This window comes from Chinchilla lanigera, unplaced genomic scaffold (assembly GCF_000276665.1).
Source record: "Chinchilla lanigera isolate Chin_1 unplaced genomic scaffold, ChiLan1.0 scaffold00001, whole genome shotgun sequence".
Lineage (NCBI taxonomy): Eukaryota > Metazoa > Chordata > Mammalia > Rodentia > Chinchillidae > Chinchilla > Chinchilla lanigera.
The window spans coordinates 4,983,720-5,004,305 of record NW_004955402.1 but is presented as its reverse complement, the minus strand read 5'-3'; the positions used below and the strand labels follow the sequence as shown (position 1 = coordinate 5,004,305).

The 20,586-nt window shown below is 42.9% G+C and overlaps 1 protein-coding gene across 1 annotated transcript in view; it reads right to left on the bottom strand.

Annotated features, from left to right (window-relative positions):
- The window catches only part of L3mbtl4 (l(3)mbt-like 4 (Drosophila)), a 240,963-nt gene that overhangs the window by 164,110 nt on the left and 56,267 nt on the right, over window positions 1–20,586 (bottom strand). Inside the window, 1 exon segment of the mRNA XM_013518523.1 lies at window positions 1,184–1,301. Within this exon segment, the coding sequence (XP_013373977.1) occupies window positions 1,184–1,301 (118 nt within the window).

The following is a 20,586-nucleotide window of genomic DNA, read 5'->3' as shown; positions in this document are numbered from 1 at the left end:
CCATGAGGAAGCTGGCGAGGCAGCTCGGAAAGGAGCGGGGCACAGGGGAGTGGGGCGGACAGCTGTGCCCACCCTCACGCTATCCATCCGGCCCACCCTGGATGAACGTGTCCTGGGTTGAGAAAGTTCCTACCTGAGGGCTGATGTGTCAGGAAGGGTTCTGGGCTGCAGTGTTAGTATAACATGAAAGCAAGTCACCAGGCATGCTAGGGTCAGGGGGAGTGAAAAGTGGAGTTAGAGGAAAACACCGAGCACAAATCCTAACCCATGGGAGCCAGCTGGGGTTGCCCCGGCTTCCCACTGCATATGCACTCTTTGCCAGTGCAGCACGAGCCCCACAAGGGTGCTTTCTCCCAGGTTTCGTCGTTTCTGAGCACAGTGTAAAACTGTCTGCCGCACCATTTAGGCAAAGAGCCCTCTCCCCGACAAGAAGTTAGGGGCTTCTTCCACAGGTGCCACAGCCCTTTCCAGTCTAAGGTTCATGCACCATCAGGTCTGCTCATCCCAGGATGCCCTCCTTGCAAAGTAATGTTCTAGCTTCATCCCGAGAAGCAGAGGGAGGCCAGCAGAGCAAAGAGGGAACAAAACAAACACAAGAATAGAGGAACCTCGCAGGAATGTCTGGAACTAGCTATTAGTCATGTCAGCCTAATCGGATCAGGGGACGTCTTCAGACAAAAGAATAAGATATTTTGGTTAGAGGCTCATTAGAATTTAGAGTGCTTAATTTTCTCCTTAACTTTAAGTGCTAGAAAGGTAGAAATAATGAAGAGACCAATACAATAGAGGATTTTAAGATTTTTACAATTAAAAAAATTTTAATTGCTGAAATTTAAAATGCTTTCTCTAATACTTTTGTTGGTCTACTCTATGAAATAAAATTAAGATTAGATGTTTAAAGAAATAACTCTGACTGCAATAACCAAAATTAGATGGGCTTAGAGATAATAGTTTAGTTTTCCAATCTGAAATGTAGAACATCAAGATTCCTTTGGGTAACAACCCCAAAACGATTTCTTAGTGATTGCTCATCATTTATATCAAGCATGCCTTTGGGACTTAATTGTGAATAACTGACTTTCACTGTAGCTGTAGTGATACATTAATTCACCTACATGTTACTTAGCTTTCAAACACATATAGTGACATGAATGAGTGACACCAAGACTGTACCCATCAGCACCCATAGTGTGGCACTTCTAGCGGATGCCCCATGACACTGTACCACCTGGCGAGGCAGATGACAGGGCTGTCTGCATCCATCCAGGAGCCATACTTGTGGTCCCAACCTTCAAAATGCATGTGTTAAAATGAGTTTTGAGTGCTTACTATTTCAAAATGACTATTTCACCATTCCTGTACCAAAATATTTGAAAATGGATATGTGAAGCTGAGATCGAAGTTTTATTGTTCACACCTCGCAGCTGAAACCATATTTAAAATACGCTGCCCCACAGCCTCCTAATCTACTCACAGAGGACACTCTACCAAGTTTCAAAGAAACTAAAGAGGCGAAAATTGAAAAATGTGTCAGAAATTGACAGGAGTTTGAAGAAATAAGATCAGTGTGTTCTCTCAATTGAGACAAACACTACGCCTCTGGTGAGAGGGCAGTTTCTGTCCTGGTCACCACTACAAGAACCACATCAGGGTCCCGAAAAAACCAGCCCCCACAAAATGATATCAGTGCCGGCCTCACAGTGATAGGAAAGACGTGAGTTAGAGTAAGAGAAAGCAATGATTTCCTAATCCTCACAGAAGAGTGATACACTTAAGGGAACCATGGAGGGAAGGGGAGGAGAAGAAATAAGCTGCTGGGGCTGCGGGGATGACAGGCTCTCCTGATAACTCCAAAGGGAAAGTGGGAGCTCTCAGGAAGTCTTCCCAGGTAGAGCCTGGCCCAGCAAGCCACGTGGTGGGGGCTCCTACAAGGATCATTTTTCCATGCTTTGTATGTTTTTTAGTTTGACTATTTTGGGGGTACATTTTAGATAAACACAATGATCACATTCATCGGGGGAATTTGTATCTGTACATGATATTTCTTCAATTCACACATAAAAGCTACTCCCACATCATTATCTAAGAATAATTATCATCCAATTTATGAAACAAAAACCAAATATTTCTTAAATGTAACAATGTCTATGTTTGAGAAGTTTTATGTCTGTATGGAAAAATCAACATTTTGTCCAAATCCAATGCATTCATTATTATATAAGTATTTTCTGGTTGTAGTTACCAATTAAATAGAAAGTCTATTTTTTTCAATGCACAAAAAGCCCTAGTGATTTTTTGAAAACCATATTTGAGTAGATCAAACAAGGTACTAGCACTGACACAAATGCATGGAAATATAAATCTGTGATGCAGAACATAGCAACAGAAAAAAATGTCTCAGTATTTTTTGTCCAGACTCACCTTGAGCACAAGTGCTTTTCAGTGAGGTCTGCAGACTCACTATTAGCATCCTCTGGCCATCAGAAATGCAAATTCCTGGGCCTCACCTTAATCCTACTGAATGGGAAACTCTAAAGGCTGGGACCCATTAATCTTGCAAAAGTAAGTCTTCTAGAGGATGTGACATGTGCTTTGCTCATTGAGAAAGATGACCTCAGGAACAGACCCTACCAGACTTGGGCTTCTGGCCACTGCAGACTGTGCATTCATGGTTAGAACTCTACAAATGGATAAAATACATGCAGTGGTCATGTTTAAACTGCAAAAGAGGCAGCACAGAAATGCAGTCCCTAAGAGAAGGAACACAACCCAGAGAAGTCCTAATTTTAGCCTAGGGATGATTTCCTCATTGGAGCCCAGGGAACAGGAACATAAGGCGGTTTTGCTGTGCAAAAGACACACTGATTACAGTTCACAGTTGGAAAAAGTGGGAAAAAGAGCTGAAGAAAGAGAAGCCACAAAGAAGGGCCCCCAGAAACATATGGGAAGGATTCATAAGCCTTCGGTCACACAAGGTAAGGCTTTATGAAGCCAAGCAGTGGAGCTGAGTGAAAGAAAGACTCTAGGTGTTACTGGGAGGACAGAGAGACCAGGGTGCAAAAGCTCAACAGTTCTTTCAGCATTTTACTTTGACACCTCAGAGTCCAGTGTTTTAAGGAAAGAACCATCTCTAGCGTAACAGCTGCTCTAGGCCAGCTCGTGGAAAAGGCAAAATCAATGCTACAGAAGAAAGAAAAGAATCATTAGGTATTAGCTGCCTGAGAGGATGAACTCTGCCTCTTCTAAAGGAAGGCAAACGTTTCCACTGCACGCTGTATCATTCATAACATCCAACACGCAGTGGAAATTATTGGCCATATAAAGAATCAGATGAATGTGAACCACAGACAGTTTTTAAAGAAGCTGTCAACAGCAGCAGAGCTCAGGTGGCCCAGACGCTGCTATTAGCAGACAGGGCGTTTGAGGTGGCTGGAAGGACATGGACAAGAATTCAGGGAGAAACCAGCTGAGAGAATGAACAAACAGAGAATCTCTGCAGAGAAATGGAGCCTCTAAAAGTAAAAAAATGGGAATCCTTGAACTGAAAATCAAAATGTCTGAAATAAAAAGTGGCTGGGGAGGCTTACCAGAAGACGGAAGATGACGGGAAACTGGGCAAGTGCCCACGAAAGCAGATTCATCAGAATGATTAAAGAGGAGATGAATGATTCCTGCCTTACATGAGTAGATCCCACCTCGGGGGGGTTGTGACGTAACAGTAACCCAGCATGCAGAAGGAGAAAAGGGAGAGAAGGAGCAGGCATAGTAGCCCAGTGCTCCAAACACTGAAGGAATGATGATCAAAACACTTTCTAATGTAGCCAAAACATCAACCGGAAGTTTAAGAAGAGTAGTAAAACCCAAGCAAAATAAATAAAGGAAACCAAAACTAGGCAAATCATAGTGAGTGAAAGATACAAAGAGAATCTTGAAAGCAGCAAGAAATGCAACACCTTGTGCAGTGTGAGACTGCGACAGGAGACCTGGAAACTTCTCATCAGAAACACTGGAGACAGAAGACAAAGAAATGACATCTGTCAATCCAGATCTTAAAAATACCCTTCAAAATGAGCAAACTAAAAACACTTCCAAGTCAACAGAAACAGATCAGTAATTACCCACAGAGCCGCAGTACAAGAAACATGGAAGGAGTAGTACAGGCTGCAGGGCAGTGAGGCCAGAAGGAAGCTGAACCACAGAATAACCGAAGAGCACCGGACATGGCACGTGTCCAGGGAAACGTGCGAGGGCTGCTCAGCATTCTAATCGCCATGAGCATACTCACTGCACCACAGGACAAAGAAGGAAAACAACGTCGTCATGTTGGTGGGGGCCGAAAATGCGCTTAATGACGCCGAATACACAATGATAAACACGCTCAGCAAACTAAAACTAAAAGAAGCACCCTCAATCCGACAACCGTACGGCACTGAGAGGAACTCACAGTCAATAGCTCGTGAACTGGTATTTCACTGAATGCTCTTCTCCCCTCAAATCAGCACTGAGCCGCACTGACTGATTTTTTTCCGCTTCTATTCTCTATTTCCGTGAAGTACAATAAAGCAAGAAAAAGCAGTAAAAAGTGTAACAGTTGTAAAATAAGAGGTAAAACTGTATTGTTCACAGATGATAATTATCCAGGTAGAAAATTATAACTAAAAAATTACTAGAATTTAGCAACACTGCAAGATTTAAGATCAACATAAAATAATCAACTGTATTTCTGTATGCTGGCAACAAACAGAGGAAAACATTTTAAAATTCTATAGGGAGTAGCACTAAGAAAAGCATGAAGAACTTAGAAAAACAGCTAAGAAAGAGTAAAAGGCACAAGATATCTACAGAGAAAACTATAAAAAGTTCCTCAAGAAATTAAAAATGACCCATGTATATAAAGAGAACTATCATTTGCCCAGAGGCAAATGGATTCACTATTATTATTAAAATGTCATTTCCCCTTGATTGCTTTATACACTGAGCATTCAAAGGAGCAAGATTTTTTGTATCACTGACAAGTTAATTCTAACATTGTACAGAAATGGAAATTACCTAGAACATCCAACACAAGTTTAAATAAAAATTTAGAAAGTTGGAGGATTCATACCACCGAATGTCTAGAATTACCCTAAAAGTACATTTACTAAGGCCGTGTATTTCTTACTTATGATCAACAAATACATTAACAGAATAGGGTACCTAAGTTGTCCCATATATATGCAGTCAATTCATTTTCCAGTAATATGATAAGAGGATTTAATGAATAAAGGACAATTTTTTTCAAGCAAATAATGCTAGAAGTTAGACATTCACATATAAAAACAACACAAGCCAGCTGACTTTTACTTTACGTTCTACATGTACATGAATTTGATTATTTATCTTTTTCTTTTTTTGTTTTATTGTTTGCTTTTTTCCGGTACCGGGAATCGAACTCATGACCTCGTGCTTGCCAGGCAGGTGCTGTGCCGCTGAGCTAAATCCCCAGCCTCCATGTAAATGAATTTGAAATGGACCCTAGACTTAATCACAAAAGCTAAAACTACAACATCAAGATGAAAGTTTAAGCTAAAATTTTTGTGATATTGAGATATTTAAGGATTCATTAGCACACACAAAGAACTTATTTATATTGGAATAAATGAATAAATTCAATTTTTGCCATAATCAGAAAACCCTCTTTTCCAAAATTATCAGTAAAAAAGGAAAGACAACCTACAGCCATTTTCAGTACATTTACGAGACAAAGATAGGAAATCCAAATAAAATGGGCTAATGACTCAATAAATACTTGATAGATAAAAGGCTCATCAAAGATCAAGAAACAAATAAAAAAACATTCCAAGATAAGCACAAATGAAAGGAATTCATGACCAGTATGCCAACACTACAGAAGATACTTAAAGCAATCCCATACACTCAAAAGAAAAGGAGATAAGCAAAATAAAATTAGGAAAGGATGAAACATAAGCAAAATAATAATAAAATGACATTGATTATCACATATCTTTCTATAATAACTCTGAAAATAAATGGTCTTGATTCTCAAGCTAAAAGACACAGATAAGCATACTTCAGTAAACGATAGGACCCAATTATTCCCTGCAAGAAACACCCTTGCTGAAAAAAATATATAGGTACTGAGAGTTGAATGATGGAAAGTGATCTTCTTTGCAAATAGCATCTGACAGCAAGCAGAAGTACCTGTGTTCATATTCAACAATGTAGATTTCATGATGAAATTATTCAGGGGATTGAAAAGGATCAGTGACAGAGGACTGAAAATGATCAACAAAACGATTTCGCAAAATGAATGAAATTATTATGTATCACAAGTGTGTATCAGTAAAAAGAAGAGACAAGGAAGGCCACTACATATTGATAAAGGAACAGTCCACTAAGAAGATAAAACAACTGTAAGTATATCATATATGCACCAAACACTGGTCTTTCAATTTTATAAAACAAATCTACATGACATAAAAGAAAAAATAAGACCCACTACAAAAATAGTTGGTGATTACAATAACCACTTTAATGAATAGACAGGTAATAAAAAAAAGAGAGAAATATTGGAGTTAAACTACACCAAAGGTCAAATATACTTAACAGATGTTTGAGAAGGTTTCATCTGACAACTGCAGAATACACATTCCTTTCAGCAGCTCAAATAGGTTCTCCAAAATATATAGATTGTATTTTAAGCCATAAAGCAAGTCTTAACAAATACAGTAATAATTTAAATAATTGTTGCATCATATCAGATCATCATGGAATGAAACTAGAAATTAACAGTGAGAGAAACTATTCAAAGGATGGAAACTGAATTCATTTTTGAATGATAAGTGGGTCACTAAAGAACTTGATGAGGAAATTTAAAAATTCCTAAAGGCAGACAAAAATGAAAATATATTGCAATGGCAAGCAGAAACACCGAAATGACACCCAGGATTTGGAGGCAGATTTATTTATATCAACAGGCACTGATCAGGATCAATACCAGACTACCAGGCCCTGATCTCTGGTGGTTTAGGGCTTATATGAGATAAGCAACCAGGAAGTACAGAGGCAGAATGGCTTGTTAATTGGAGATTGGTTTACACAATGTGCATCATAGTGACCAGCTATGCATCACAGTGACCAGCCGTTTCTAAGAGACAGAACTAACAAACTGAAGTATACTGGCTGTAGGGGGGGGTGCATTTTCTGCTACAATATCAGAATCTCTTGGATACAGTAAAGGCAGTTCTAAGAGGTAAGTTTATAGCTGTAAGTGCCTACATGAAGAGAACTCAAGTAAATAACCTATAGTTTATCTCAAAGTCTTAGAGAAATAAGAACAAATCAAAATCAAATCTAATAGAAGAAAATAATAAAAATCAAAGCTGGAATTAATGACATAGAGATTAAAAGAACAATACAGAGGATCAATTAAATAGAGTCAGTACTTTGAAAAGATGAACAAGATTGATAAACCCTTAACCAAACTAACAAAAGAGGAAAGATCCAAATTAATAGTCTTAGACATGGAAAAGGGGATGTTAGAACAGACACTACTGAAATTCAGAGAATCATTAGGGACTATTTTGGAAACCTCTATTCCAATAAACTGGAAAACCTAGAAGAAACAGATAAATATCTAGACACATATAACCTACTAAAATTGAGCCAACAAGGTATAAAAAACAAACAAATCAGTAATAAGCAATGACATTAAAGAAGCAATAGAAAATTTACCAACAAAAAAAAGCCCAGGACCAGACAGGTTCACTGTGGAATTTTACCAGACTTTTAAAGAACTAACACTATGTCCCTCAAACTATTCCCTGAAATAGAAATGGAAAGAATGTTTTCAAACTAATTCTATGAAGATAATATAACCCTGATATCAAAACTGGATAAAGACACAATCACAACAACAAAACTATAAAGCAATAACCTTGATGCAAATAGATGTGAAAATCCTTAATAAAATACTTGCAAACTGAATTAACCAACACATTAAAAAAGAACACACCCTGTAATTGAGTTGGTTTCATTCTAGATATGCAGGAATGGTTCAACTGACACAAATCAGTAAATGAAATACATCACACAAATATAATCAAGGATTAAAACCACATAAGCATTTTAATTTATGCAGAATAAGCCTTCTACAAAATTCAACATTTCTTCATGTTATGAAGAATGGGGTAGAGAAGGATCATACCTGAAGATAATAAAGGTTGTGTTATCACAAACCTATAGCCAACATCATGCTGAATGCGAAAAACATCTTACAGCATTTCCTGTAAAACCAGGAGCACAACAAAGATGTGCACTCTCACCATTTCTACTGAATATAGTAAATAAAATTTTAGCCAAAACAATTAGGCAAGAGAAAGAAATAAAAGAGATACAAACAGGAAAATAAGAAGTCAAGTATCCTTACATGTAGACAATATGATCCTACCATACCTGGAAGACCCCAAATATTTCACCAAAATAATTTTAGATATGATAAATTCAGGAAAGTAGCAGGACACAAAAACTGACATTAAAAAATCAGTACCTTTCCTGTAGACCAATTTTGAACTACCTGAGAAAAAAATTGGGAAATAATTCCATTTACAATAGTTTCAAAACATAAAATACCTAGAAATAAACATAACCAAGGAGGTGAAAGAGTTTGAAAATTATGAAACAATGAAAATTGCCAGGCTGGGGATTTAGCTCAGCGGCACAGTGCCTACCTGGCAGGAGCAAGGTTGTGAGTTCGATTCCCAGTACCGGAAACGAAAAAGAAAAGAAAAGAAAAGAAAATTGCTGAACACTGAAGAAGTTGAGGAAGACACTAGAAGATGGAAATATCTCCCATTTTCATGGAGCAGCAGAATTAATATTTATGTCATGGCCATATTACCAAGAGCACAGGAAATAATAGCAAGAATCAACAAATGGTGCATCAAATTAAAAAGCTTCTGTAAAGAAAAGAAAGCAGCTAACATACTAAAGATATAGACTAAAGATTGCCAGAAAATCTTAGCCACTTACACTTCTGACAGAGGACTAATATCCAGAATATATAAAGAACACACACAAACACACACCAAGAAAAACAAAATAGACTAATCAATAAATGGTAAAGTAAAATGTATTGAACAGAGGATTCTCAAAGTACAAATGGACAATAAATGTATGAGAAATGTTTGGTGTCTTTAGCCATTAGGGAAACGCAAATCAAAACTACACTGAGCTTCTACCTCACCCCAGTCAGAATGGCTATCCTCAGGCATACTGAAAACAACAAACACAGGCTGAAGTGGTCGGGAAAAAGAAACCCTTCTACGCTGATGGTGGAAATGTAAATTAGTACAATTAACATGGAACTCAGTATGGAGGCTCCTCAAGAAACTAAAAATAAAGCTACCATTTGTTCCAGTTATATGTACCACTGCTTCAAATATTCCCAAAGGATGTAAACTGTATGATAGGGACACCTGCATACCCGTGTTTATTGTGGCACAATTCATAATAATCAAGATATGGAACCAGAGTAGGTGCTCACCAGTTGACAAATGGATAAAGAAAATGTGGTATACTTATACAAGATAGGCACAAGGATGAAAATTATGCCACTTGCAGGAAAATGGATGGGCCATCCTGTTAAACAATGTCAACCGGACTCAGAAAGCCAAGCAATATATGTTTCTCCCAATATGTGGATCTAAAAAAAAGATGGCATGAAAGTAGAAGAGAGAAGATTGCTAGACAAGAGAAACAGACTGAGAGGAAAGGGGGCACAAGGGAGAACTGAGGGGGGTGGATATAATCAAAATGCCATTTTATACCAATGTAGAGAGATGCCACATTGAAACCCAGTATTTTTAAACATTAATATGCACTAACAAAAATATATTTTAAAGTCCTACCACCACTCTTCTTAGATAAATCAAAATGAGATATTACTATACACCCACCCTTATGGCCTAATTAAATGACTGCTGGCATGTGTCACTAGTGAGACTGTGATGTCCCAGACTGACCCTCACTGATGACGGTTGAGATGGAAAATTACACAGTCACATTAGAAAGCAAGGCAGGCCAAAGGCCACAGCACATCCCGTTCCCAGGAGTCAGGCCTTTCTATTTCAGGAATCGGGCTGGGCCTGGGAATCTCTCTAAGGAATTAGGAATGAAGCCTAAATGCGATAAACTAAGATCTCTTTTTCAAACTTTGCGTGACAGCAGATACAATGGTTCTTATGTACTTTCTTCAACACTATCCTCTTACATCCATTTAGAGATACTCAATTATCCTTTCCGACGTTGTATGTATGACTCATGATGAAACCCCTTCTAACCTAACAATGCCTTCCTCCCCTGCGAAGGCTGGCAGAACTTAAAATAGGTGATGGAAAATCTTTGCTCATCTACATTGTCACGAAAGATATTTCCATTATTTTGGATCTTCATATCTTTGGAGTGAAAAGCCAATTTTTAAAATTTCTAACCAGATGGCCAAATTAATAGAGGAGACTGGCATTTGAAGGGTATTTACAAAGAGTCCTTTCGTAAAGCAAAGTCTCATTTTTAAAATCAAATTATCTCTAGCACTGTATTTCATACAATGCCTAATATTTCATATATTTGGGACTGCAGAAGGTAGGCATATTGAACCTTCTGGTTCCATCTTTGATAAACCAGAACACAAAGGTAAAACCACTGGAAAAACACCTTCTAAAGTCTTTATCTAAAAACACCTCCTAAAAACACCTTCTAAAGTCTATTATCATGGTAATGGCTCCTGGTGGTATTAACATACTACACATTAGTTACTAGAGCCTAGTAAGACGGCTTGGTAATTTAAGAATTAGTCCACCACATTAAAAATAACAAAACAGACAAATAATAGCTAAGAGCTGGTAAGATGGCTCAGTTTTTAATGCTTGCCTAGAATTCACAGGGTCCTGAGTTGAATCTCCAGTAAATCTCCACCACTATCACCAAGAAGAAGAAAACAAAGCTAAAAGCAGACTGCTTAGTATAAATCCAAAGAATAAGATCCAAGACCTTAACCATATCCCCTCATTTTCCTTTGGGAAACTGGAAGATTGAGCAGTTATTTATTATTTAGGAACACTAGAGCACAGTTTAGGGTTCAATCACAATAATTTTATTAGCCTAAATGATTATTAACCTTGTTTTCTCCTGCTATATACTTTTTATATTTTAATTTCTGCCTTAAGATATTCCTTGTATTTTATTACCAGCAACCTCGAATCTATTTTAAGTGCTTATGGTGAATAAACAATGCTATTTTGTTTAGATACAGCTTGTGCTGTACCTGAATGCTTTTAGCATTTGATGCATTTTTAGCTAGCTAAACATAGCCTTAAATTTCATTCTAAGAAGAACTGAGATTTTTCATTTGTCAGCTTGATACTGATTACTCATAACTACACGTGCTAATAAGGCAGCAGCGCAGTGTCCTGTGAGTCAGTGTTCTAGGCTGTGTCCAGGGTGGCATGGGATATCTGGGACGGCGCCAAGGCCAGACACAAAGTCCACTACAGGACGAGGGCTCCTGTCGCACCTGTGCAGGAAATCACCATGACCCAAGAGCAAGAGGCTTGGGTACGGCACAGGGCGCAGTTTGGCTTTGTGCTCATCTATTCCAGGAACAGCAATGATATGTATATAATAGACTATATATATAGCTATAATATAAATAATACATAAACCTCTTTATTTATATCCACAGTTCTTTAAGTAGATGACAAATAGATGCTCTGAGAGGTTAAGAGGTCTGGCAAGATCACTCAGCTACAAGCTAGACATTCACTGTGAAAACTGAGCAAGACAATACTTTGGGAGGATTTTTGGAACTACTGCTGGAATCTATCTCAACAACCTTTTTTAGCGTACAAAAAGGCATTTTCATAAGGAAGCTAACACTGACTGACACAGAGATGCAGTCAGGAACTACCTGCACCTTTCCACAGGAAACAGGAGCTGCTCCCTAAGCCCATCCACCCACAAGTCTGCCCCCAGGCCGATGGGGGAAAGAGAGTACTAGGGGGAAAATGTACCACACATGCTTTTCAGCAGGTTGATTCTCAGAGGTCCCTACCCCTATTTTACACGCAAGGCTTCTGAGATGCTCAGGAACTGAGAGTTGACCACCCTTTACTTCCACATCCTCCTGACTCCAAGGTCTAACTCGCTGCCCCCACCCCCGCACACCTTTCTTACTACTAGGTCCTCCCTCACTCATGGGACCTTATCTCGGTTCCCTGTCCCTGAAAGCCTCCTCCCAATCCTGCCCTCTCTTCACAAGGCAATTATTTCATCTTCGTCCTAGTCAATTTCTCCTATGTATTATGGAAAAAACTTCTCGGCACTAAATTGGAAAATTAATAGTTTTCAATATGGCTATTTTAGACTTCCTTCACATTTTTCTAGGCCACTGCCCAGGTTCACATGTGCTAGGATAGTGGTTTTCAAAATGCAGTGAGCAAGATGTCAGCCATCTTTTCTCCCAGCTGAGGTCTAATTCAGCAGTGGAAATCCACACTGTGTATCCACACGTGCTAGGGTATTTGCTGAGGATGGTTTCCAGAGAAAACCTTTTCCAGCGCTGCTTTAGGCTATCACCATGACAACAGAGTTGTTACTTAACGGTATCTGCCATTAAAGTAATCAAGAATAACTAATTTTTTTAAAGTCAAAGGCACTTTTAAATTTTTTTAATTCCTCAAGACAACAAATCCAAGAGAAACCGGGTCAGAGGCCAGACGTAAAGGACATTGAACTTCAAATTTTTCCTTTTGTGGCAAATCAGTCTCTCTGTCTCTATTTCTATGGTTATAGTTATAATAAATACAATTAGTTTCTCCCAAAGGATTCGTTTTCCCCAGAAGATCCCCACAAGAAATAAAAATGCCAACCATCTAATAGAATCCCTGGGGTTTTGATTCTTGTTAAGAGATTTTTTATTTCATCAGAGTTCTGCATGGTACCAGCTATCTTTGCCACCCTGGGGCTACATGTCTGCAGGTAATATCTTACAAAGAAAATCTTCCTTCATAAGCAATGTGGGGGCAAATAATCTCAAATCAGTTTGTGACTATAACTAACATAAAGTTTTCATATTTTCTGCCTTCAGGTTTATGGAGTCTGAGGCCCCAGGAAGGACAGTGACAACATGACGTCCTCCCTGTAAACACAGAGCCTTTTCCTTGGTGACTGCTGGTTCCTTCTCAGGACGGCAGCCCTGGTGTGGGTATCCTTTCAATATGCACTCTCAGGTTGCCTTGAGTTCTGAACTTCCATGCTGGACCTACTGATACACTACCCCTCCAAAAAGAGGAGATGTGAGCTGCTTACAATAAAAGGGGAGAGGTTTTCTAAGTAAAACCAGTAGGCTACAGGGAATGAAAAACTATGCAGAAGAGCCACATAATTTATTGACCAAACAGATGTTTTTGAGAGCAAAAAGGAACGTTCGTAGTAATTAGACAATTCCAGCAGGCAGAATTCAGGCCCCTGCAGGACAGCCAGGAGATACAATAACTCTAGGCGGCCTAAGCACGAGACTGCTGAAAATAATCACTCAATTCCCAGTAGACCAAAGGCAAAGGGAAACTGTTAACATGATTCTCATTATAATATGAAAACAACCTGCACTACATTTGCAAAATTCCTTCTGGTAGGAATTAATTGTTCGGACATTCATATAAGGAGCACTTCATACAATGGATATACAATACAGTGCGAGTCTAGTGATTTACATCCTTGGGTAACAGCTGCATGGGTAACATCCAGAAATGGAAATACGCACACCCAGGGAGCTCGGGCGCGGTGCAGCTGCGCTCTGCTCAGAAACATCTCAGTCAGGGGTCGGTTACCTATTTTCCCTTTCCATTCTCACACTATAGCAAATAATTTACCAGTTTTCTTAGTAGGAAGTTCTACGTTGGTAATAGAAATGAGATTCTGATCCCTCAGGAGTGCCTCTTAAACTTCCTGGCTCTGCTTTTACATCTTTTAGAGTATTTTTGACTGTGATTGGGAAACTGTATCTTCGAATTTTTGTCTCCATCATTAGGTAATATTTCAACATTCTATTTGTTAGACCGCTGAAGAAGTATGAATTGAAAGATGTCCATTCAAAAAAGGTAGACGTTATCAAACAAATATGTCTAAAGGGCCCACTGAAGTTTTAATGAAACCTACTGACTTATCCATTTACTTTATAGACCTATATTTTGAGCTACCAATACCTTTTTCAAGAAATCTGTTATTCTAAAATGCATGAAAACGTTGCAATTCTTTTAAGCCACATACTCTTCTAGAAGAGAAAAGTGGACACGTCTTCCTCTTGCTATGATATCTAACAGGTAGGGGGCGAACCCGAGTTGGGTACAGCTGGAATTACGAGCAAGCCAGACCGGGGAGCAGATGAGGAGTGCGGAGAGGGCGAAGGGAATGAAGGGACCACGGTCCCCATCTCACAACATAAGAACCCCGCAGCGGATGGAAGGACGAGAGGGAAGCGGGGAGGCAGGTGGGAGATGTAAAGAGAAGTAAGGTGTGCTGGGTACATGTGCCAGCCCCTCATGGTGAGTGCGATCATTCTGTGTGGCAAACACATGCTGATAAAAATAAGAACAAAAAGAAAATCCCATAAACAGGCCAAGGCAGAACAAGCAATTGCAGAACAATTGCAGAGGGGAGTAGCAAGGATAAACAGCATAATGATTCGCTAAGCCCGAGGAAGTGGTCTCTTGCACGGGAGGGGGGACGTGGGGATGTGGGGCCGAGGGTCTGGGCGCAGGCCTTGGGAACAAAGGCGCTCAGGTTTTGTATTCCGTATGTATCTTTGATGAAACTTCAATGCAGTTTCTCAAATGGGGAAACTAGTTCATACTTACATTATTGCTTGATAAAGGAAATAGGATTTTGCATTTTCTGGTCCAGCTTATCCTGTCGCTGAAGCAGGGAGCGAATGGATTCCATGCTGACGCTGTTACGTTGAAGGCCCTACGTGGTTCATCCCCTGGCACTGTCCAGCAAAGGACCATGGCTTCCTCGCTGTGCTGGATGGGGCAGAGGAGGCACAGGACCCGGAGCCAGAAGCACAGAGGTGGCAGAGGCAGCACAGAAAGACAGGGGGGCTGGGGCAGGGGTCAGCTCTGGGCCAGAGGCCTCTGCTTGCTCTAGATGCACTCCAGGCTCAGAACAGACGCTGGTGGCTGGGTCAACCGCCTGCATGCCCTGGTTCTGGTTGGCTTTGGCCTGTGTGAGGCAGCAGCTGGACTCAGGAGACTGGGCTGGGGTGATGCCAGGTGCCCTCCTTGCAGAGTAGCAGGGGCAGAGCTCCCCACTATGATCACTGCTACCCCCCCGGGCTGCCTTGCTTCTCTCCTGGCTTTGCCCAGGTCCTCCCTGGCTCCCCTCCATACCACCCCCCAAATATACGCAGGGCTTACTAAAGTCTGCTCTAAAACCCCGGGGAGCTCTACCGAAACCAGACCGAGGACGGAGAAGCAATACAGATAGCTGAGGCAGAAAGGCGGGGAATCGAGGTGGCATGGTAAGCCAACAGGGAAAAGAGGCTGCTTCAGAAAGACGGCACGGCCGGCTCAGCTGAGGGCACAGGAACGAGACTGGAGAGGTCAGGAGCCCATGCTCAATAGCGGTGGCCCCAGCCGGGGCACAGAGTCCTCACATGGCCTAGAGTGTGACCAGGAGATGAGAATGGAACCAGACAGAAAACTCTCCTAGGAGCTGTGCTGGGGACGTGAAAGAGCCCGGCGTCTCCAGGAAGGATGTGTGTGAGGCCACAGACCACTTTCTCTGAAGCCTGTGAGACACGGGGAGGGTGACATCCTCGGCTCCCAGGAGGCCAAGCCCTGTGTCAGGGTGGAGGGTGGTCCAGGAGCAGAGAGGCTGGTGGGGGCGGGCAGGGCCAGGGCACACTGGCTCTGTAGGAAGGGATTGAGAGTGGACGGTGCCCCGGGTGCCTGCCTAGGGGTGTGCTCCCTAGCTCCTCCACAGCAACGCCTGCCTGGGGAGGGGCCCACAGACATGCGGGCCCCAGGTGGGGGTGCTGGCGGGGCCTGGTGGCCTCCATGAGCCATGGAGCGAAGGTGCCCAGGGACTGCTGAACAGATAGCAGGATGGGCCCAGAAACGTCCACGCACAGTCCCAAAGACGGGGCCGTCCTGTGTGATGCCAAGGCCTCGTGGTGGCATGGGGACTGCGGCAGGGAGAGGGTCCTTGCCTGAGATCTTGCCTCAACAGTTCAGTGGTTTCTCTGCTCCAGTCTCGGTGCAAACAAAAGTCTGTTCAGAAGACGGATGCTGCCTTCCATTCATATTCAGAGCAGGTGCTTGAGAGAACTGGCTGCTTGTTTTTAGCGAATATATTTGAGGTGCCATTTTTAAATGTTTTGCTTACTCTCCTTGACCAAAAAGCATTTGTATGTACTGCACTTCAGCAGTACTCAGATGCCTGGAAGAGTCAAACCCTAATGACGAAGATCCTGGCTGGGTTTCAACAGTACGATTTGTGTTTAATAGCTTCCATTGACATGCTGGTTCTGTCCACGACCTGGCACACTGGGGCATTCAAATAAACATGTGTCCCTCCTAAGGGACAAGGAGGGCACTGAGATTGAAACTGTGCCAGGAATCTGAGCCTCTGCACAGATTCCTCACTTTTACGTGTGCTCACCCTCGGACACACGTGGGTTATTATCCCACTGGCCAGGGCAGCACGCCCTCCGTGGTCCTTGTAACTGAGTAATCACTTTAGCCAGAACAGCGCATTGCAACACTGGACTGGATTTCTGGAGGAAATGAAGGACGTGAGGATCAGTAAGTAATTTTCAAGCAAGGGAGGACAATGCGAGTTTGCAATTAACATGTTTGTTCATGTTTTCTTACATTTTGTTGCATCAGTCAGTGTTGAAAGTCTAAATCATTTTTGACAAAACTGTACTTGTTACGCGTAGATGCTCTTGGTACAGAAAAGAAAAACATCAACCGCCCCCAAACAAGCATTCATTGCCTGGTTTCTTCTTTCTAAAATTTTGCATGCCGTGACAGCTAAATATAAGGTAAATAAAATTATTAGACAAAGAGCTAGTCATCTAAGGATGTGTTCTGTTTATTTTACGCAGAAGAAAAACAATTTTGTCCAAGCGGAAACTATTTCCAATATTTTGGCCCGTATGTTCTTTAATACTGAATGTCTATCTATTTATTCCCCTGACTTGCTCCCACTTTTCTACCTTGGAATTCTGGGAACTCAAACTTGTAGTCAGAAATTATTCTCCCTTGCAAAGATCGTACATCAGCCTCATTAACCTCTGCACAAATGATATTAGGTGGTTCTGATAATGATCTAGTTAGGTCTCCAATTATGTGGATAATTGCTGTAAGTGTATTCTAATATAATGCATAAGTTTATAAGGGTAATATGAATAGGACAATATGATTAATATTAAACTTTTAATTTAAAAGAAGACAGGCAAATGGACAACTAACCATGAATCATCAGGGAAACGCAAACTAAAAGCACAGTGAGACACCCTCACTCAGGAGTGGCTGTTATCATAAAGACGAAAGACCACACATGCTGGGGAGAATGTGGTAAAAAGAGAACCCCTGACACTGTTGGTGGGAATGTGAATTATTACAGCCCATATGGAAAACAACACGCAAGCGCACCACGTGACGCACCACGTGAGCCAGCATCCCATGGGAGGCCTAAGTTCAAGGGCAATAAAATAAGGGGGTCACGGAAACACCCGCGCTCCGTTTTCTATTACATCACTGTCCACAAAGGCCAAGAAATGGGAGCCACCTAAGCGCCCACCAGCTGGTGAGCGGATGAAGAGGGTGAGGCTCACGCGCACAGCGAGGCGCTGCTTCACCGCAGGAGGAGCGGAATCCTGTCCCTGCAACGGTGTGCACGGAACTAGAGATCACTACCTAGCGGAAGACGCCAGCACACAAAGAAAAGCACTGCCTCAGCAGTTGATCTCACGGAAGCTTAAAGTAGACTCGGGGAGTTGGCCCCTGGACACGAAGCTACAGTTAGGACGGAGAAGTTCTGCTGTGCTTTTGCACAAGAGGGTGGCTGTGGGTAACCATAATGTACTAATATCGTAAAATCTAAAGGACTTTAAATGGTTTCACCATTAAAAAATGATCAGTGTTCGAGGAGATAGATACGGGTGCCATGATTCAGCACGACCCAGTGTACACATGTACGGAAATATCACAGGTACTCCAGAACTATGTACTATTTGTGTGTGCTTATGCAGCAATGAAAAGTTTAATGATTAATTACTGACTCTACTCTGCAACCCACACTGTAAGTTTTGTTTCTGAGTAGGACATTGAACTTCAAGGCCAATTAGAACAACTATTTGCCAAAAATGTCTTGGAAATGAATTAAAAAACTGGAAAACCATTACTTTTGAACTAAATGGATGCCAAGCAGTCTGAATGCAGGAAAGAAGTGTCCTTCCTCCGTGAGCAGAGGAACCTGAGTCTCCCAGGCCACCTGCAGCACCTGCAGCCCGAGGGCCGCCAGCCCAGGAGGTATCCACAGGCACCAGCTAAGAGAGCCAGGGAAGGGCATCCGTCCATACCCACCAAGATGAGGGGGTTTGCTAGTGAGGCTCAGAGCCAGAGGCTTCAGGCAGGGGAAGGGAGACGGTCCAGAAATAACCACGGGAACAGACAGTGAGAGGTTTCTCCCCTCAAACCACGGGGTTCAGGGGTTGCAGAGAAGCCAGGGCCTTGGGGAGAGCCCGGTTTGCCCCCAGCAGAGAGTGAAGAGACAGTCAAAAAGGAGATCCCAGAGCAGCAGGACAGAGTGCAGGCGGAGGGGCGGGCATGCTGAGAAGTGCCTCAGGGGTCAGAGCTCTTGCCCAAACCGACAGAAGGGGTACAGGGCAGGCCCTGTGACTCCATGCGTGGTGAGGGACTGTGATAGCGGGCTCCTGCTCATCCTTCAGGCCTTTGTGATGCAGGTGCGGCAGATAGAGAGCTCAGGTCACAGCGACGCGTGGACGCCCTCTCTTCAACACGCTTCAGGACCCTCTAATGTGCACAGACTCACTGCCTGGCTCTCAACTTCGGCGAATTCACACCAGGGCATAAGGGACAGCGAGTCCTCCAACCTCGGCTCACAGGGGATCAAGCTCGGCCAGGCTTACTGTTCCCACTGCTCGGATCTGCAGGTGGCAGAGAGGAGAAGGACCCCTCAGTCCCCAAAAATGTCCAGCATCCAGCTTCCCAAATCCAAGTTCAGGAGAAGAAAAAGCTGCTGAGCCTATTCAAATCCTTCCCCTGGGGAAAGAATGGAAAAGAACTGCAAACTTCGCTTGCAAGGGTTCTGGGCACCGGGGAGCGTTACAGCTTCAGGGGTTACCGAGAGTCAGCACCACATGCAACACATCGCCCGCTGCCCCGATAAACAAGCAGAGATCCCACAGTTCCCGAGGCGAGTGACTCAACAGGCGCCTGAGTGAGCCGGCTGTGCCTCAGGGGTGGCGGTGAACACCGGCCGACGCTGCCTCGGGAACAAGCGCCACATGTAGGCTGCTAAATGCCACCATCACAGTCATCTTTACCATTTCTCTTAAAAATATTTTTTCAGTGAGATGTCAACTGAGGGATCACAGTTATTACCCATTTAAAAGGAAGCACCGTGGGAAGTGGCCCATTTTGTTAATTACAGGCCAGGCCTGGCGCAGTCCAAACAGCGGCAGCGTGCCGTCAGCCCGCACTGTGGAGCCAGCCTGAGGCTCGCCTCTCTCCTCGGCCTGCTCCTTAGCTCTCCCTGCCGAGTCACCACAGGGTCAGGAGGGAAGACAGCGCGGGCAGCCCTGCCTCACAGAGCACTGGAAACAACCAGCCCTGGAATAGCTGAGGAAGACGTGAGGGGTCCCCAGTTCCTAAGAGCCCTGCCCGGGTGAGGGGAGGTGGAGCCAAGCGGATCCCCTGGAGTAGCTCCTCCACGCTTACCGCAAGCACCACTCGCGGGGGCCAAAAGAAACCTGGGCTCCTCCTCTTGTCAGTCCCACACAGGGTCCCCACCTGCCCTTCGATGCTTCCAACTATAAGAGTGCTGTCCTGATGCCAAGTATGCCCAACTGCAAGGACTGCAGCCACGGCTGGCATGTAAGGAAGTGCCTGACCTAGAGCAAATTCTCAGGCAGTGATGATCAAAAATGAAATGGCCCCGAAAGATGGAAAAAAGAATCTTCCAAAGTGACATCTGGTTAGGAAGAATATGGTTTGTCCTAAGGCCATGATCTGAGCTGATAGCCAAGCAACAACCAGTGTCTCCCACCCTGGGAGTGGAGCCCCGTGGGATGAGATGGTAACTCAGGCCTTCAGCTCCCTGGGGCCATGGGAAGGAGGAGGCCTCTTCCCATCCCAGGCACTCTGGCCTGAATGTGGAAGCTGAGCTCGCCATGCCCCTGGTCTGTGCACGGCTCTGCCTGCAGTTCCAGTAGGCACTGAGCTCCCACACCTGCCCCTCCCCCAACCCCGTACAACTGTGCATGGACAGGAGCTGCAGGGA